Below are 20,000 nucleotides of genomic sequence, written 5' to 3'. Positions count from 1 at the left end.
AAGCAAAATTACTGACAAGGTGAAGGTATGGCAAAAACCCTAATATCATATATATATATATATAAATAAAATAATATCATATATATATATATATATATAAATATAAAAAACCCTGGGAATAATATCAACTCACTTGATTATCCTCCTCTTCAATGTCATCTCGAACTCCCCTGTTGAACAACAATGCAAAAATCTGCCAATTTCATATAGAATTTTGCAACAGTCATATAAATACTGGCAAACACTTACCAGTCAAGAGGCAATTGTCTTTAATCAAAAGCTAATACATTGGCTGCCCCCCTTCCCCCCAAAGAACAAAGATCGTTAAAACAAACATAATGGTTTCTAATAATATGACCAAACTTGATCTGAATGAAAACTTAAGCAGAACCTGTTGCGGACTTAACAAGATAGCACATGACATTGTAAACTATCGATAATTGCTCGTCGATAGTAATTGTACATGGGTGGTTTGGAGATCAAGCTTGCTGTTGATGGTTTCTGATTAATCATTCAAAGCCATCAAATTGACAGTCAATGAGGATGAGACTGGGGATCTATGCGGTCACAAAACAATACCCAAAAACAAGTCTCCAGTGGGTCACATGAACCGTTGCAAATATCACGTTAATTTGCATATGAACTGTAGAAGAGGGGTGTATACATTTCCGGCCAAAATTATATATTTAGAAAATCAATATTTTTATGAACGATTCACAAAACAAATGGAAAACTCACTTTTCAATTTCTTGTTTTCCAGTCTTGCTCTCCAGAGACTTCATATCTTTCTGAGCTTCTGACTGCACCAAGACAACAAGCAACCTTTGAACAACATGCAATACCAGTGGGATGTTTTTTTATTTTTATTTTTAACCTTTTTTATTCAAATCATATATAGTCCATTATATGAGTACCAAAAGAGGCCAAGAAATTGGCTTGTTGAACACCTGCAGCAAAATTGATTTAACGCTTGGGTTTGGAAGACACACCCTTAAGCTAGAGAAGTATTCATATCACAATCTGAGATGTTATTTTAGGAGTAAACAGGATGTAACATGACAAGAAAAATGAGTACCATATATTCACACAAATAAACCACCCCCTGGTGCACCCCACACTAGGGGGGGGGGGTGGGGGGTGGAAGTGCTCTCGGAAAATTTCAAGCACGTATAACCCGCACACAGGTATATCCCGCATGCCAGGGGTGTGTTCAGTTACCAGGTTTCTTGTAGAGTGCTCGCCAAGTGGCTGAAGCACTCAAGCAAGCACTCCATTTGAAACCATTGATAAGGAACGGCTGACTTGGCAAGGCCCTGTCGAGCTGCTTGGTAACTGAACACACCCCATCTTTCCTCTACACATGACCGGGAGATACGCGATCTCCATATTTCCAGCAGCCAACACGGCTTTGTTGTCAAGGGCCAATGAATCGCTCTTTTCAAATATAACTGCGGTGAATAACCAACTGACATCAAAATGAACATCTTGAGAAAGAATTGTTGTAACCATTACAGTTTTTGTCCCGATGTGTTAAAAAAAAACCTGCATGGTTTCCAGTTCCAATATGCCTGGAAACCACACTGCTCATACATTAGAAATGTATAGACACCCTGCAGGCTGTTGAATTTTATATCATTCCACAAAATCGTCCAAACCATTACAAGTTCCTACTGTACAATGTCTGCTGCCAATACAAATAAGAGAAACCACAAGCCGGTAGGCGACGAGCGATTCGCTAGGATCGGAGCGCTGGATGCGATGCTTTTCATTCTGACCGATCCACCGACGAAGATTCATTGCCAAGACGTATTGGTTCACATACAATTGTTCCTCTGCCTGGCAAGATTTTTCCTATTGCGTATTTTGCCAACTGGCACTCCTCATAAAAAAAAATGACGGTAAATAGACACCCTATTTTTGAAGGACTACCATTTGAAAAATAATCGGTTTGCTGGTTTGTGCTGTGGAGCCTCGCGTTGTGCGCGCACATGCACGCATGCACGCACGCACGCACGCACGCACGCACGCACGCACGCACGCACGCACGCACGCACACACACACACACACACACACACACACACACACACACACACACACACACACGGAAAACCCGATAAACTTCTCTCAATGCTCTTGGTTGACCACACCTCCTGAGCCACACAATATTTTTCATAAGCCACGCCCACTTTAAATAATAAATAATTGGAGGTGGTGTGTGGGTCTTGATCGTTTTCGCTAAATAAATAAATAATTGGAGGTGGTGTGTGGGTCGTGGAATCGTTTTCGGTAAATAAATAAATAATTGGAGGTGGTGTGTGGGTGGGGAATCTTTTTCGGTAAATCAATAAATAATTGGAGGTGGTGTGGGTGGAGAACCGTTTTCGGTAAATAAATAAATAATTGGAGGTGGTGTGTGGGTGGGGAATCGTTTTCGGTAAATAAATAAATAATTGGAGGTGGTGTGTGGGTCGTGGAATCGTTTTCAGTAAATAAATAAATAATTGAAGGTGGTGTGTGAATCGTGGAATTGTTTTCGGTAAATAAATAATTGGAGGTGGTGTGTGGGTCGTGGAATCGTTTTCAGTAAATAAATAAATAATTGGAGGTGGTGTGTGGGTGGGGAATCGTTTTCGGTAAATAAATAAATAATTGGAGGTGGTGTGTGGGTCGTGGAATCGTTTTCAGTAAATAAATAAATAATTGAAGGTGGTGTGTGGATCGTGGAATTGTTTTCGGTAAATAAATAATTGGAGGTGGTGTGTGGGTCGTGGAATCGTTTTCAGTAAATAAATAAATAATTGAAGGTGGTGTGTGGATCGTGGAATAGTTTTCATTAAATAAATAAATAATTGGAGGTTGTGTGTGGATCGTGGAATTGTTTTCGGTAAATAAATAAATAACTGAAGCTGGTGTTTGTGTCGTGGAATCGTTTTCGGTAAATAAATAAATAATTGAAGGTGGTGTTTGGGTGGAGAATCGTTTACGGAAAATAAATAAATAAATGGACGCGGAGTGTGGGTCGTGGAATCGTTTTCGGTAAATAAATAATTGGAGGTGGTGTGTGGGTAGGGAATCGTTTTCGGTAAATAAATAAACATATTATTAGAAATCCACAAAGACAGAAATGCCGGTGATTCCATTTCTTTTGGATCCTTTTCACTTTGGTCAATAACGTTTGGATCGAGGAGAGATCGAAGGTGGAACGAAGGTGTAGTTCCTTACAAACACTGTATGCACACCTTAAATGACGGTAAATAGACACACGATTTTTGAAGGACTACCATTTGAAAAATAAACCTCAATCAAAAATCGGCTCGAGTAAAATTATCTAAATATCTCGAAGTGTTTTATTCCGAAGTCTCGTTTCTCGACATTCAAAACTGAAGGACAAGTATTGAAAATACTGTACGCGGTTTTTCGGCCGCTGTACAGCAACGGGTGGTTGCTGGGCAACGAAATTCAAACGCGCACATTCCCAGTATATATTCCACCTTTTGGCAAAGTTTCATCGAAATCGGTTCGCTCGTTCGTGCTGTGGAGCCTCGCGTTGCAGACATACACACACACACACACACACACACACACACACACACACACACACACACACACACACACACACACACACACACACACAGACAGACGGAAAACCCGACAATAAGGGATATCTCATATATAGTGAATCCAATAAACGTTTCATGGCTGAATTCAAAATGAAAGTTGATGAAAAAGTGGACCGATTTCTGGAGAAGAGGATGAGAGTGATGACGACATGGATTCCGACAGACCTGGGGTGTGTTCAGGTACCAAGCAGCTAACCAGCGCTTGTCAAGCCAGTCGTTCCTTATTAATCACATCAAACGGAGTGCTTAAGCCACTTGGCGAGTGCTCTACAGTCAACAAGAACCTTGGTAACTGAACACATCCCCATCGTTGCCGACTCCGAGCTGCTTCAGCTGCTTCACAGAAATCCAGGACTTTGTGAGCTTTACAGATGATGATGCACCGGTATCTTAAATATCTTTGCAATTAGATACAGTATGTGTGTGTTGGTAAAATATGCGAAAGAACTGTAATTTAAAATATTACAATTGAACTTACCAAGAAGAAAATTGCCTTTTATATCTCCTTGACAATTTAACCCTGGCCTGCTGTGGTTAGGTCACGTGCCGTATGGTGAAATATTGTACAACCCGCACACCAGTATACGCCACAGTTGGAGTTTTTGAAACCAATTTCGTGTATAGCCTGCGTGTTATTTGCGTGAAAATACAGTATGTGCATATTGCACAGTGCAAACTGTGTATACATAGCATGCTTCCCTCCCACAATATAATGAAGACTGAACTCTCCTGTCCTGAAGTATGTATAAATAATTAAGTCTATTTTCATGGAGTTACACTTGATCTCATGTCACAGCAATTTCAAGTCCCTGAAGTTGTGCAGCATATTCATCCTTATTGCACTCACAGACTATAAATTCCACCAATCCAAGTTTGTTGGCATTGCTGGACAGAAATTTCTTCCAGTGGAATGTTTTGTTTTGAGTGGGTCTAAATTTTCTCCCTGAATTCAGACGATGGTCTCTGTTTTTTTTGTTTGTTTGTTTGTTTACATTGTCGAGGCTCACAGAAGAGCGAACACACAGAACATATAACAAAGGGAGCAGGAGAGAGAAGCACAAAACAGTCGGTAACAGACATTAGGAGATCTGTGGAAGGGAGAGCGATGTGGCAGGGTGTACGGAGTAAACAAGATGGACACAACAGGGACTTTCAGGAAAGAAATCAGGGAATTTGAAGGAGCTGGCTTTGGGGTGGATTAATGGGGGTAGAAAACATCAAGGTATTGGATGGGGGGAGATACGACCAAGTGTTGGACCAGCTTGTGATTTTATCTAGGTCTGCAGAGAATGAAGAGGATGCTGCTTGCCAATCAGAGGGATGGCAGATGGTATGGCAGAGGGTGGAGTCATCAGCGAAGAGATCAAGAGGATTTTTCCAGTCAGAGAGATCATTGATGAAAAGATATCTTGGTACATTTCAGCATTTTTATGCAAATAGCTGGGTATGTGTCAACAACAAAGTCAACCCTTCTGCAGTTGGTGTGCTTAGTAACTGAAAGTAAAACACCCAAAAAACATTTTGCCAGTTCTCCAAAGGTGCAAGCTGATCAACAGAACTTGCTGACAAACTGCTCAAAAACAGCCATAGCATCAAAAATCCAGATTGAATCGTTGTCTTTCATGGATTGGAGCTCACAAGAAACATTACCTCTTTACATCCATCCCATTAACTTGGACTTGGTTGTTTTGATAAGGCCTCCATCCACTGCTGCAAAATAAACTAGGATTTTCCAATTTCATTCTGGAAAGGTTGAAAGTTTCTCTCTCGGAGAGGACAAACAATGTGTCCATAAAGGGCACCACCATTTTGTGTGTGTCTTTACACAGCTGATCAAGTAAGGTGACAAAATTTGAATCGGTCATCAGCTGTCAACGTATACATCAAATCACCTGGTTAAACTGTATCTTGCTTTTGAGCTTATGTTTACTGAAATGAATCCCAATTTTAGTTCCCGTTTTCTCAAAAAACAACACCTCTTGTTCTGTCCAACAAGCAGAATATTGTTTTAAGGAGTAAATTATACACACTTTTTTGGGCTTCAAACTAGTGTTGCTTTGGGGGTGCAATGAAAGATCTGGATTCAGCCACTCAGCCAATGGAATAATATACTGTTGCATCAGACAGGATCAGTTAAGCAAGGACAGTTTGGGCTGGATAATCCAAGACCACTGCAAATGACCGAAACAATGTTAAAGTTTACTGCGTTCTTTTAATTACAATTTACCATTCCCTAAAGGCCCGGTCACACCTTGACGTTTTAGCCAACGTATGCCGATTTTTGAATTTTTTTTCTAAAACGCTGGCACACGTTGAATACGTTATGGGTAAGTTTTGATAACATTGAGAGCACGCTGAAAAACACTGCCATACGTCGTTGCACGTTGGCTTTAAACGTTGTACTTTCTGGTTGTCCTCAAATTTTTTCATGCTTGAAATTTCACGACGTATGCCGGCGTATGACTCACACGTTCCGCTACGCTGGCCACAAGTTGTATGCACGGTCTGCGATCGTTGACAGACGTCAACACATGCTACTTGTAAGTTAATCATAAGTTGAGACACGCCGAGGTAATGTTTAGCGTACCCGAAACTTATTTCTAACCTATGATTAACGTGTTGTTGGCATGTTACGCGATCGTTGCCACACGTCGACAGACGTTACTTTTAAGTTACTCATAGGCTGAAAGACGTCGGTATAATGGATCGTCCTTGCGTCAGCGTCCACGGCCACGGCCAGGACACTTATTTGCAGCATTCTTCAAACTTTTCTTCGGCATGACGAGGATGTTCACACTTCGATGTCTAGCTTGGCTATGATTCCTATTGTCCATCAGCAGCGTCTATTTAAAATAGTCGAGTTTGAACGTTTTAACTCGTTCAGAAGAAACGCTTCAAATTTCAAAACCCCAGCGTCAAAAAACAAAGGCGAGTGACAGCAATTTAAATCGTTCATTGTAAACAATGAAAATAGCTGAGTGGTACTGTTTAAAAGTCGTTGAGTGTAAAAAAATCCAATTGTTGAGCGCAAGCGTCTACTTTCAATAGTGGAGATGCAGCCATTTAAATCGTTGAGTTTATCATTTAAATCGTTAAACGCAAGGACGATCCATCATAACCCACACCCTCCCCCTCACACTCACCTACTACTGCCAACATGAACAAACTACTACTACTACTAATACTAATACTGATACTGATACTGTTACTGCTGACATGGACATCGACTCAAAAAGGACTCGAAAACACTGTTGGGTTCCCCTTTTATGAGCACCATTTTTATATACCAATTCCCAAAACCGCTGGGAACACGTCTTTATATGGCAGTTGTAACCTAGAAACACGTTCATTTTTTTTTGTCGACCGGAAGACGTCATTGGAATACGTCTACATACGTCGATGTGTGTTGGGACTACGTAAAGAATTGGTTCAAAGCACGTCAAACATAAGTTAGAAATAAGTTTCGCATTAAAAAGACATTACCGCGACGTGTTTCGACTTATGAGTAGCTTATAAGTAGCCTTTGTGGACGTGTGTAAGCGTCCGCATATCGTGTGTAAAACTTATCCCCATCGCATGCGGAACGTGTGTCATACGCCAAGTACGTCGTAAAATTTTGAACATGTTTAAAATTTCTTGACGTACTCTACTTACTACGACGTATGATAGCGTACTTTAGCGTTGTACTCACGTATACCAAACTTACTCATACCGTATTTGACGTGCCCCAACGTTTTAGACACATTTTTCTTAGGTCGGCATACGCTGGCAAGATCGCCAAGGTGTGACCGCGATGTTGACACTTCCATTTCTACGGCAGTTATGATTCGAATCGTTGTGCGTCAGCCTTTTAATAGGCTACGTCACGACATCGTCGGCGATGCGTGCAACGCGCTATGCCTAAGTTAGACTATCGTTGGGCATCGGTTGTGTATGCCGACAACAGGTTCAGCATTCATTGGTATAAGTTATCTATAACACAACGAAACGTTCTGTGTCTGTTACCAATGCGTTATACATAAGACCAAGTCGCTATGAATACGTCCGAATCTTTAAAAAAAAAAACATCAAAAGTTCAACGTAAGCCAGCGTTTTACATACATTTTAATACGTTGCCATCGCTGGCTAAAACGTCAAGGTGTGACCAGGCCTTAAGAATCGTTCATTCCAAGCCAAACCTGGCTGTGAAACGCATGCGAGGAAAAAGGTGAGAACATGCTTCCTGTAATTAATATGGTTTACTTAGAAAATAAATTACCAACAAAGAGATAAAGAAAACAATAAAACCCACACAGATCTGACGCACGAGGACAGACAATGGGGAAGATAGGACTGAAAACGTGAACTTGAAAAATAGGAAATATATAAAGCCTCTCCCAACAATGATGCCAAAACATCAGACTCAACAAACAAAGGGGAACAGAACAGCCGAGGACTTCAGCAGGGCATGACCTCTCCCTCCACCACGATGGTGTCATGCAGGCTGGTGATGGTACAAGATGAAGTACGGCTCGGGGAGTGATGATGATGAGGCAGGCAGCCCAGTCAAGAGAGGGATTTTAACGCCTTAGATGACGAAGCAGAGAGAGAAAGAGAGAGCTGTTAACGCTGCAGAGGTCCGACTCCAACCGAACTGTGCGCATGCGCTGACACTGACCTTTACACCTCTGGGACTGCACGTCACTCCGGTCCCTGTAATTGATCACTGGTGTTTATAGGTGATGGCAGCTTCAGGACCATCCTGCCCCAAGATGGAGCCCTCAAAAAAGCATTCCACCCTCAGCCAGGGCTCCGCAGCTTACCTCGCCGACATAGTTTGCTGTCCGTCGGCCAAACAGGCCCATGCTGCTGCTTTTTAAATGCACGATGCGCTTTTCGGTGCCTTTGTGCCCACAAGTCCTCCACATAGTTTTGCCTGCTTACAGGAGGTTTTACACAACACAACCCTACTCAATGATACTTTAATGTTTGTACTAGCCACCTCCTCGGCGCACGTTTCACCAAACGACGTACTTCTGACAAATATCCTGACACAAGGGGAAATCCAACCAATGCAATCACACAGTCCATACTATTCTTATGACAGCCGATCTATGGATTCCCCCCTCCCCCTTTCCACATAATATGTTCAAACCCAATTCCAAATTCTGAAAAAATTTAGTGCTGTGGCCATTCCCCATAAGGGCCCTAAAAAGCAGGGTAACCCCTCCCCAAGGTAGAACAAACCACAACCATAATATTTTGGTTTATTGGGATGTCTGAAGTAGGAAATGGATGGTTGTGAAAAAATATATTGGGGATAGCATAATTTTGGTCATGATTTGTGTTAGTAGCCTCCAATAATTTGGCGAATGTTGCGAAATCACGAAAATGACTGTAAAACCTGCAATTTTCAACCGATTTGCACAAATAATGTGTCATTTTGTAAGTAATCTGAAAGGGCAGTACATAATTAGGTTGTGACAGTATTGTTTTGCCTAAAAAAAATATATAAGAGTGTGTATGTGTCAAATCCAATTCCGAGGAACATGTTTTTAGTCCCTGTTATTTTACCAGTCCTTCTTTGTCTTTGTAGGGCAGAGAAACTTTCATCATTGAATGCAGTACAAGAAAAGCATATTGATTGGTGAACCTCCTGATAAGAAACCTCATTTGAACACTAAACAATGTATATTGTGCTTCAAATCCCTTACAAAAGGAGGTGCTGTTGTCAAGAATCCAACCCAAGATGGCCTGAGGACTATCATGAATGTATGTAAGAAACGCAAAGATGATGTCTATGAATTATTTTCACCATTAGAATACCAAATTCTATCCAGCGAGATTCATGTGAGCTTCCACAAACTTTGCCATGCAAAATATACAAGTTCCTCAAACAATTACATGTATGATGATGCCGCAGGTCCATCTACAAGTAGTCCCTCATTGCAGAAAAGCAGTAGATCACATTCCTCCAATTTCAATATCCGTACTCAATGTTTTGTTTGTGGCAAAGGAGACAAGAAATCAGAAAAATTGACTTCAATTACAACTGGAAGTGGTAAATCCACCAGACAGAGAGTTCTGGAAGCAGCTGCCAAACGAAATGATGAAGAGTTTCATACTCGAATGCTTACACATTCAGACCTCTTTGCCTTTGATGCAAAGTATCATTGAGGTTGTTATGGACATTATATCAGTGATCGCAACATTGAAGCAGCATGTTCGAAGGCAGCCACATCTGACAAAGAACAGACTTGTCACGAGAAAGCATTACACGTTGTTCAGAATGAGCTTGAGAAATCAGTGCTATCCCAAAAATTGACTGTGACAAGCCTCTCTCTCTCTCCTGAAAGAAAAGTATGTCCAAGCATTGGTTGACATAGGGATGACTGATGCACAACAATATTTGTCCTGGAAGTTAAAGACGAAGCTAAAAAATTATTATGGAAACAGACTAATCTTCGTGCAATGCCGTGGACAATCAGACTTGGTCTGTTCAGGCAACATGACAATTGGTGATGCATTCCAACAAACTGATGAAGACATTGAGTTTTCAGATTTACATTCAGCAAAAGATCAGCTGATGAATATCAGATCTTGCATATGGCAGCAGCAATCCTGAGAAGCCATATGAGTAATATAACTGACAGTGACAACTACATATCTAGTCTTGATCTGGAGCTAGAGGAGTGTGGAAAATTTGTGCCAGATTGTCTGTATGATTTTCTATCATGGTGTGTGAGCAAACAAGCATTTGACTCTGTATCTTGCTTTGCCAATGGTGACTCTCAAACTTGGGAGCTGAAGATCATTGCTATATGCCAAAATATCATTGCTCAGAGTCGGCGAATACGGACACCAATAAGTCTTGGCTTAGGAATGTATGTGCATCATTTGTTTGGGAGTAAGAAACTGATTGATCATCTTCATGACTTGGGCTACTCTGTGTCCTTCGATGAAGTACGGAGGTTTCTTACGTCAGTTGCACTTGACCAAAAAGGGACAGACATGTACATTCCTAGTGGACGTCAAAGTGTGAATGACCTTGTTATGGTGGCGCTTCTCCAAGGGATACATGAAACAGAGTTCAACACTATCAGGGATATTGCACAGCTTATCTTGCGTGCAAATTGTTAACCTGCTCAATAATTCATGTTACATCAAGTCTGTAGTCCTTGTGTTTGATCGTTATGATGTCCCCCATTCTGTCAAATACCAAGAAAGACAACGCAGAGGTGGCACTTCTACAGTTGCAAGTCATGTAATTGTTCCAGACAGAGTTGTGCCACATTACAGGAATTTCCTAAAGAATTCTGCTAACAAGGCAAACCTTGCAGCATTCATATCACAGTCATTACTAGATGACCCACCTGGGCTGATCAATGGTCAGAGTATAACTCTTGCAGGTGGATTTCCAGAAGCTGAGAGAGTTGTAACCATTGACTCAAATGGAAAAATAAATCTTCTCCGGCTCTTCAGCACACAAGAAGAAGCAGACACTCGGATGCTTCTTCATACCATTGACCCAGCATCATCTCATGAAAGGCTGATAGTGAAGTCAGATGATACAGATGTCCTAGTCTTGCTGGTTTACTATCTAAATGAAGGCAAATTGCCAAAGTTAACAGACATGCATTCTGGACACACTGGACAAAGAACAAATATGGAAAGATTTATACCGGTTCATAGTATCTGTCAAAATGTAAGAGAAAATGTAGCACATGCCTTACCATCTGCACACGCCCTTACTGGGTGTGATAGCACCAGTAGTCTCGACAAGATTGGCAAGAAAACAGCCTTCAGTAAGCAAGTTCAATATGCAAGGATCTTCCTGCTCTGAGCACCCTGGGCACAACTCCTGATTTGACAGAAAACCTGCAGGATGCTCGTCGGTACACATTAGCATTGTATGGAAACAAAAAGAAATCCAATCGCAACTTATGTACAACCTTAGATGAGTTACGGTATGAATTTGCTTGCAAGAGTGACAAACCTGCATCAGCATTTCCTCCAACTGAGGATGCTTTCCTTCAACATGTGTTGCATGCCAAATACCAGTTAACTATATGGATGCAACGTGGAGTTTCGAAACCACAACAGTCGAGCCCAATTGGTAATGGCTGGAGATGGGATGAGGACACATCTTCCATGCAACCTGTTTACTATGTGAAAGAGGCTGCACCCATTGAAGTCTGAGACCTAACTCACATGTACTGTATGGATGCTGAATGCAAGACTTCACAGAAGTGCCACTGTTTGGCATTAGGATTGCCTTGCACTGACTTCTGTTCATGTCTCGGTATGGAATGTGACAACAAACGTGAAGCCCCTGTTGCTGCAGATAAGAGTGACTTGGACAGTGATGATTTTGATTAAATCTCTGTGAATTTCATAATCAGGACCATTTTATGCAGAATGTTTTGTTAAATATATTTGCTAGTTTCAGTGTTAAAGCAAAAAATATTGGTTTACAACAAAATGTAAGATAGCATTTCGGAATAAAATTAGTTGGTAAAATCACATTTTTTCAGTTTTGAAAACTTAATGATTCAGACTTAGCTACTGAGATGATCTGAAAGCAACATACTCTTGATTCTGCACAAAATGGCATTTTAATTATGAAAATTGGTTGATAATTGAAGATTTAACAGTAATTTTTATGATTTTCCAAAACGCACAAAAATTTCAGGCACTATAATTACAAATTCCACCAAAAATACATGCTATCCCCAATATATTTTTTCACAACCATCCATTTCCTACTTCAGATATCCTAACAAACCCCCAAAAAAATATGGTTGTGCTTTGTTGTACCCTGGGGAGGGGTTGCCTATTTTTTTTCCAACCATACCACAGCACAAATTGCCAAATGCACAATATGCCATGAGCAAAATGATTTGTATATCCTTCAACTCACTCATCCCTCACCCTCCCAATTTAAACTCACTCCTCCCCCACCACTCCCCACAGCTTTCCTTTACACACCTCAACTTTCGCCATAAAGGTATCCAAAGGATCATCTTCACTGTCCGAACCTCCCTCGTGAAAGCGAGAGGGTGAGTTCTCGGCCGGAATGTAAGGCAGATCCGAGTACTTTGTACTCGAGGCTTCATCTTCATCATCATCAAAATACCTGCACAACAGGCAAGAACGAATAAACTACAAAACAAAGGTGTATTAAAAACATGGTGAGGAATGACTGGGTGTGCTGGAGATGTTTTGTGAGCAACAGCACACCAGACACGGTGGCATAATGGTTAGATCTTCTGCTCTCAGTCTGCTAAATCGGCAGTTTGAACCCCAGCCAAGTCACACCCAAGACTAAAATTAGAACATGCTGCTTTCTTACTTGATGCTCAGCATTTAAAAAGGACAGAGCAGGGATAATCAACAATCGGTTGTCAACAATTGTGCAGACTTTGATGGGCATAATGGCCTCCTGTGTTGAATTTCCTTGGACGGGAACTCGATTCTTTAACATATCTTACATCGCATTGTATGCTAATAGCAGCAGCGAGAGCACAATGTGGCATACGGCAACAGGTGTGCAAATTCTTACGATGACCAAAGCTAAAACAACAAATTAATTTGAAAATAAAATCCACAGCTGTATTTTTCATTTGTAATTTTATCCCCCCCCCCAAATAAATAAATAAAGCCTCCAATTCAATTCAGTCCAACAATATAATTAGGAAAACTAAAAGGGCACTTGGTAGAGTGCATACTTCCACTACATAATGCCTGATCCACAGGAACATATCGGGCACAATACATTTTTGAAATATCATGCTATATATCGTTTTTGGACCTATCTCTCAACGGTGAAGAATCATTTAAAAAAATGTAATAGTTCTCGTATCCAGATCCGGATCTTCACCAAAATCAAATCTATTAATCGTGGTCACACGCCCAACATGCCCACCAAGTTTTGTCCGAATCCGTCCACAACTTTTTGAGATATCATGCTGTATATCATTTTTGGCCCAATGTCTCAATGGTGAATAATCACTTTAAAAAATTATAGTAGTCAGATCCGGATCCGGATCTTCACCACCAAAATCTAATCAGTTCATCATTGTCACACACTGAACCTGTCCACAAAATTTCAACCGGATCCATCCACAAACAGACAAGAAGAGGTGAAAACAAAACCTCCTTCACCTTCAGTGGTCGAGTTAATGAGAGATTTTTTTTTATATATATTTCATGATTTTACATTTGCAGGATGATTCTTCATGTTGTTGGAGTAAAGTTGTGCTGGATTGGAAAATGTTACAGGTAAATTTGGCTAATCGATGTGTACAATAATTTAGTAAACTAGTGGGCCCATTGGTCCATTGGAACACATTTTCATTGGTCTTCACGGCCTTGTAGCATACATACCTGGTGTGCTGCTTGAGCATGAGCTTGCTTTTCACCAAGCCCAAATGTATATGTTCATTACTATTATTGCCAAATGATACTATTCTTCATATTATTATTGGTGTTCATATTATAAGTCTTAATATATGTTTTGTTGCAATGTCATCATTATTTTTGTTATTTACCCTCGTTGCCTCCGCCACCAAAGGTGAAGGTGGTTATGTTTTCACCCCTTTCTGTCTGTGTGCTTGTTTGTGTGCAGGATATCTCAAAAAGTTGTGGACGGATTCGAATGAAATTTTCTGGACAGGTTGGGCGTGTGACAAGGACGAACCGATTCGATTTTGGTGAATATCCGGATCCAGATTATGAGAATTATTTAATTTTAAAGTGATTCTTTACCATTGAGAGACAGAGCCAAACATTATAGGTAGCATGATATTTGAAAAATGTATTGGTCTTGATATGTTCTTGTGGATCAGGCACTGCGCGGCAGAGGTATGCGCTCTACCGAATGCCCTTCTTGTTTATTTTGTAATTAGAATACCATGCTGTGGAAGGACCTATAAAGCTGCTCGACACAACTTAGCATGGCGTGCGTTTAAAACATGGGAATTCTTCTGGGCTCTTTGTAGTTAATTAGCCCAAGCAACTCAGAAGATCATGACGATCACTTTGGTGCATCACAATCCACAAAAACACACACATACGCACGCGCGCACACACACACACACACACACACACACACACACACACACACACACACACACACACACACACACACACACACACACACACACACACACACACACACACACACACACACACACACACACACACACACACACACACACACACACACACACACACACGCGCAAAATCTGGATAAGAAGCATATGCACTTATTTTTACGTGGAGTGGAACAAATATGCACTTATTTTTACATGGAGTGGAACAAATATGCGCTTATTTTCCATATGTGCTCATACATATTCAAAAACCCATGACCTGTGCTTATAATGGTAAATGTTCTTCAGATTGGCTGCACCTATGTCAGCTTTTACGTCATTGCAATTTAAATTGTCCGGACCTCGGAAACAAATACTAAATACATTTCCAGTCCTGGAACACGTATCCATTTAAACTTCGCAACAAGTTCGTTTTCCATGTCCAGGTAAAAGGCCCAACTTTCTCTCCCTATCTTCTTTGAACATTTCTCACTGAACAATTATTTCCTCATTCTTTATCATTCACATCAAAGTCCTCGTGTTAAGTCCGAATTTATGAAACGTCTGTTACTGGTTCTTACACGAGCCCTAAAACATGATAATCTCAATCTTCTTTTCATAGTGTGTCATTAACGCTTCACTGGCGTGTCCATTTTGATCGTGATGAAAAACGATGTTTCACGACCCTTTATCATCAAGTCATAAAACACTCTTTTACGACCCATGATAAAGAACGTACAGCTCATGTAAGTACCAGTCCCAGACGTGTAAGAAACTCGGACTTAAAGTTTACGTGCCAATAAAACACAAAATACTGTTTTGTTGCAGTTGATAATATTATCAGTTTTCAAAGCCTTACGATGACGTTTTTAATGTGCGCTTATTATTCAAGAAGAAATAAAATAGGAAGGCTCATGTGTGCTCATTACCTCCACCACCAAAGGTGAAGGTGGTTACGTTTTCACCCCTGTCTGTCTGTGTGCAGGATATCTCAAAAGGTTGTGGACGGATTCGGATGAAACTTGGTGGAAATGTTGGGTGTGTGAGAAGAAATTGATTCGATTTTGGTGAAGATCTGGATACAAGGATTATTTGATTTTTAAAGTTATTCTTCACCGTTGAGAGATAGGGCCAAAAACTATTTATAGCATGATATTTCAAAAATGTATTGGGCCCAATATGTTCCTGTGGATTAAGCATTGCGGGGCGGAGGTATGCGCTCTACCGAGTGCCCTTCTAGTTTTTCATATGCGCTTATAGTCATACATACGCTTATTACCAATATTCTACTGTATGTAATATTGTTACGAATCTGGAAACCATTCGCCTTCACACATACAGTTGACCCAAAGTTTAGTTATTTCATTAAGTATATGTGGATAGTTAGAATCCCTCACCTATGTCTAATGGGAATTTCATGTGTGCACTGCGAGTTTCTCTCTTGTTAGTTTTCTACATCAACCCCCTCCACTCCTTCAGCTCCATTACGCACGTGTTCAAGGCCACAAACGTAGACAAAGTTTCCATCACCTCAGAGCCGACCCCGCCCAGCCAGATGGAATGTTCCCCTCGTCCAATCGGAGGTGAGATCACCTCAGAGCCGACCGCGCCCCAGCCAGATGGAATGTTCGCCTCGTCCAATGAGGGGAAGACACCGATCGCCCGACGCCCCCTGACCAATCCGGAGGCGAGTTACCTCAGAGCGGATCCCTCCACCCACCCGGGGGAGGGATAAGAAGGGTGGCGAGCTGTCTCAGGGGGGGTCTCCTTTCCGGGGTTCCTTGGTGGTCGGTGGTCGTGTTGGTGCTCGTGGTGGTGGTGGTCGTGGCGGAGGTGTTTCGTGGTGCTCGTGTCGTCGATCGTCGTTCGTGGCTAGCCGGGTCGTTCGTGGGATCTTGGCTGCGCTCGGTGGATTCTGGGTCATGGGTTCGAGTCCCACCGTGGTGGGTTGTGTTGGAGCGCTCAAGCTGGGGATCCCCGTTCCCTTCCACGGACTCAGAGTTCCACAAGTGCAGGTCGGTGAAACCGCACGAGGTGGCCAGGTACCCGGCCAGACTCTGACCCTCAGCTCGCCTTCCCTCCCAAGCTGAAGAGCCGAATAAAGACCCACAAGGTCCATTTCTTTTTAGGTGTGTGTGTCGGTCTGTGTCCAGTCTGATAAGTAGAAATCGTTTCAGTGATTGCCATTGTACATTTGCCTGCATTTTGTATTCGAGATCAAGTCTGCTCTGTGTCTCCCTCCCTATTCCCTTTGTAAATAAATAACTGTTAAATGTTCCAGTTCATTGTCTGTGTTTACTTTCATTGACCCAGTATGGTTCGGGCTTGAGAATCAGGGAGGCCGATTGTGCCGTAAATGGTTATTTGGGCCGGCGCGGCTTTGGTAATTCCCGCTCGTTTACGCCGGATCAGAGTCGGTAACAACGACTCAGTTCGGACAATGCCGGCCGAGGGTGTGGCTTCCCCGGTAGCTAGATCACGCGGCTAATTAGGTAAATTGGAATCAGACAAAAAGTCCCTAACCGCGCGGTCAAAATATTGGCGTCCACAGTCCATTAAGCGACCCGTCGACTTCGGAGTTATCCGGAGTGACAACCTTCAATTCCGGGTGTTCGGGTGGAGACGACCCAACTGCTCCATCGAGCGGTCGTTCCCCGCCACCGAACCCCGGCACCACAACAATATGAGGGGTGTTAAAAAGGTTGTTTTCAGTGGCACCCAAGTAGCAGCGGTTTTGTGAGCATTGTAAACATCTCTGTACCTAAACTCAACAAAAATAAAAACTTTACACTTGTTTCAAAGTCAATAATTTGAACACTTTGGAAAATAGGTTTGAAATAATGATTGTATTCAATTCTCTTGTCATTAAAGATGCTATAGCATACAGATCATGTTTGTCATGGAATTGGTTCCACCGGAAATGCGACGACAGTGTCCATGATCAAAAACTGTGAGTCACAACTTAGTGAAATCATGTCAATATCAGGTGTGTCCTCCATGGGTGTTCACAACTGCGATACAATGTCTCCTCATGTATTGGATGATGCGTCTGAACACAGCTTGGGGAATGCGCCGCCATATTTGTACCAACATGGCACCAAGCTCCTGCAAATTCTGTGGAGGGTTCCTTACTTGATGGAGCCGCCTGCCTAACACATCCGACATATGCTCTATGGGGTTGAGGTCAGGAGATCTTGAGGGCCACTCCATGACATTGATGCCAGCGTCCCTGAGAAAATTCGTTGTTAAATTGGCCGTACGAGGTCTGGCGTTATCCTGTGGGAAAGTCAGACCTGGGCCATGAGCTGCCATGAATGGTAAAAGCTCTGGAACGAGCACCTGATCCCTGTATGCTGCCGCATTAAGGTTTCCCTGGATGACAATGAGTCGGGATCGAGCATGACCGTTGATACCACCCCAAACCATAACGCTACCGCCCCCAAAGCGATCCACTTCCTGTACGCAACACTGGGCATTGCGTTCTCCTCGTCTTCTCCACACCCTTACCCTTCCATCAGCAAAAGTTAGTGTGAACCTTGATTCGTCACTAAACAGAACCCTATTCCAATCTCGCTGGGTCCATCTCAGGTGCCGTCGTGCCCAAAGAAGACGTTGGCATCGATGGAAACGGGTTAGAATTGGTCCACGATATGACCGCCGTGCATGAAGACGAGCAGAGCGCAGACGATTTCGAATGGTTTGGGCAGTCACTCGACCTCCAAACAATTCATTCTCAGTGGATGTGGCAGTGACAAACCGATTACGCAAATGACGCAAGACAATCTGTCGGTCTTCTGCGCGTGACGTAACACGTGGTCGACCAGGACGGGGGCGGTCAGCTGTGGTGCCAGTTTGATGGAGACGTGTCTGGAGGTTATGGATGGTCTGTCGACTGCATCCCATAACCCTCGCAACGTCAGTGACGGATGTTCCCGTATTCAGCATGCCAATGGCACGTTCACGCTGAATGTTTGACAGTCGTGGCATTGCAAATTAACGAATAATTAACCATAAAACCTTGTTTTTCTGAGATGATACTCTCCTCTGCTACCTTGAGATCAATTGCAGGTGTATCAATAGGCCACGTGACTTGTGTCACGTGGAAACGTGATTTTAGCGTGCAGTACTTTGTTAGGTGCTACGTAGGCCCGACCAGTAGAATGAATGTGTGAAGTAATGCCCTCGACAATGCCTTTAACCATAATCACAACAAGAACTCTTTCAAGAAAAGTTTCTAAACACTATTTGACAAATAATGAGTGTCAAGTTTTTATTTTTGCTGAGTTTATACTTGTGATATGCTCTTCTTTTCATGAATGAGATTGTTGCTTCAGAGTTCAACCCATATTCACTACATCGTACAATGAGGTATCTTATTAAAACTGATCAACAACAAACGAGCCTAGAGCAAACCATACAAGATGAATGACTGCATGGCGATTGGCTTGAGTAGGCTGGAACGCAACACCAGCATTCTCAGCAGCCTCGACAATGCTGGAGCAGGAGGCCCCATGTAGAGACACTCCGACATCAGATTTGCTTAGAAGGTGGGAGCTCTCAATCCTCTAAGTGCTGGGTGTCACACATTTGGTTTGCAGACTCCGCTATTATGAATTTTTGAGCAGACTGACTGTTACTGATCAAAGCAAACGTCATTTGTAATCCTTTTTCCTGAAACCGTGTCAAGCACTCTCTGGTAGTGGTCGGTTACTTTCTTGAACTGCTGCACTTCATGTGGTTGCCATGCTCCCACAACGCTGCTCGTTTGAGGGAAGGTGCTCTCACATGTCGACCCAGCTACGATGAAGAAAGGGCAACATATAATATGTCGGAGACTTGGAGAGGGACATGGAGCTGATGGTGTTCCATGCATCTGAATCCCGTGTGATTCTCGATGGAAGAGGTCACAGATTTTGGAGATGCGGCTGAAGTAAGCTTGGTGAGGTGCGCTGCAGTATCTCTCACAAATACGAGTAGTGCACAAACTGATGGTGAAGGGGATTAACGTTTCAGTTTGTGCACGAGGATCCAATAAGGTGGACTACCTTATACTTGTGGATGTTCTAAAAGCCCAAGTGGCACAAATCAAAGCAAATGGAGAGTTTGCTATCACACTCCTGACATGTGTCTTTTAGACGTTTCATGGGTTTTCAGGAGTCAGGTGATGCACCACTCACACCAGGATGCATCACATCTGACCGGTTCTCATCGCCACAACACTCGTGTGGTTTGTCCGTGATTTTAAACATTGCCTGCTAATACCTCTAATTTGGACTGCATTATTTTGTGAAGTGTACCATATCCAGA

The 20,000-nt window shown here is 42.3% G+C and overlaps 1 protein-coding gene and 1 long non-coding RNA gene across 4 annotated transcripts in view; one reads left to right on the top strand and one right to left on the bottom strand.

Annotated features, from left to right (window-relative positions):
• The window catches only part of DDX42 (DEAD-box helicase 42), a 134,725-nt gene that overhangs the window by 83,793 nt on the left and 30,932 nt on the right, over positions 1-20,000 (bottom strand). Inside the window, exons 1-4 of one of the 2 annotated variants that reach the window (XM_085873764.1) lie at positions 11,334-12,032; positions 10,974-11,200; positions 739-800; positions 134-170 (exon numbers count right to left, since the gene is read on the bottom strand). In XM_085873764.1, coding sequence (XP_085729890.1) covers positions 134-170; positions 739-782 — 81 coding nt within the window. In that variant the 5' untranslated portion in view covers positions 783-800; positions 10,974-11,200; positions 11,334-12,032. Of the gene's footprint in view, positions 1-133; positions 171-738; positions 801-10,973; positions 11,201-11,333; positions 12,033-12,588; positions 12,737-20,000 lie in introns of those variants that run through there. The other variant, XM_085873763.1, reaches the window with a different exon arrangement.
• LOC147030057 (uncharacterized) overlaps positions 745-20,000 on the top strand; it is a 20,187-nt gene continuing 931 nt past the window's right edge. Inside the window, exons 1-3 of one of the 2 annotated variants that reach the window (XR_015056210.1) lie at positions 745-844; positions 14,228-14,312; positions 15,679-20,000. The exon at positions 15,679-20,000 is cut by the window's right edge and continues 931 nt beyond it. This is a non-coding gene — a long non-coding RNA (uncharacterized LOC147030057). Of the gene's footprint in view, positions 845-12,731; positions 13,882-14,227; positions 14,313-15,678 lie in introns of those variants that run through there. The other variant, XR_015056209.1, reaches the window with a different exon arrangement.

This window comes from Eptatretus burgeri, chromosome 3 (assembly GCF_056783735.1).
Source record: "Eptatretus burgeri isolate ZD-2024b chromosome 3, Ebu_testis_v1, whole genome shotgun sequence".
NCBI classification, from domain to species: domain Eukaryota; kingdom Metazoa; phylum Chordata; class Myxini; order Myxiniformes; family Myxinidae; genus Eptatretus; species Eptatretus burgeri.
Note: the sequence above shows the minus strand (reverse complement) of the source record. Positions and strands in the feature narration are given on the sequence as shown.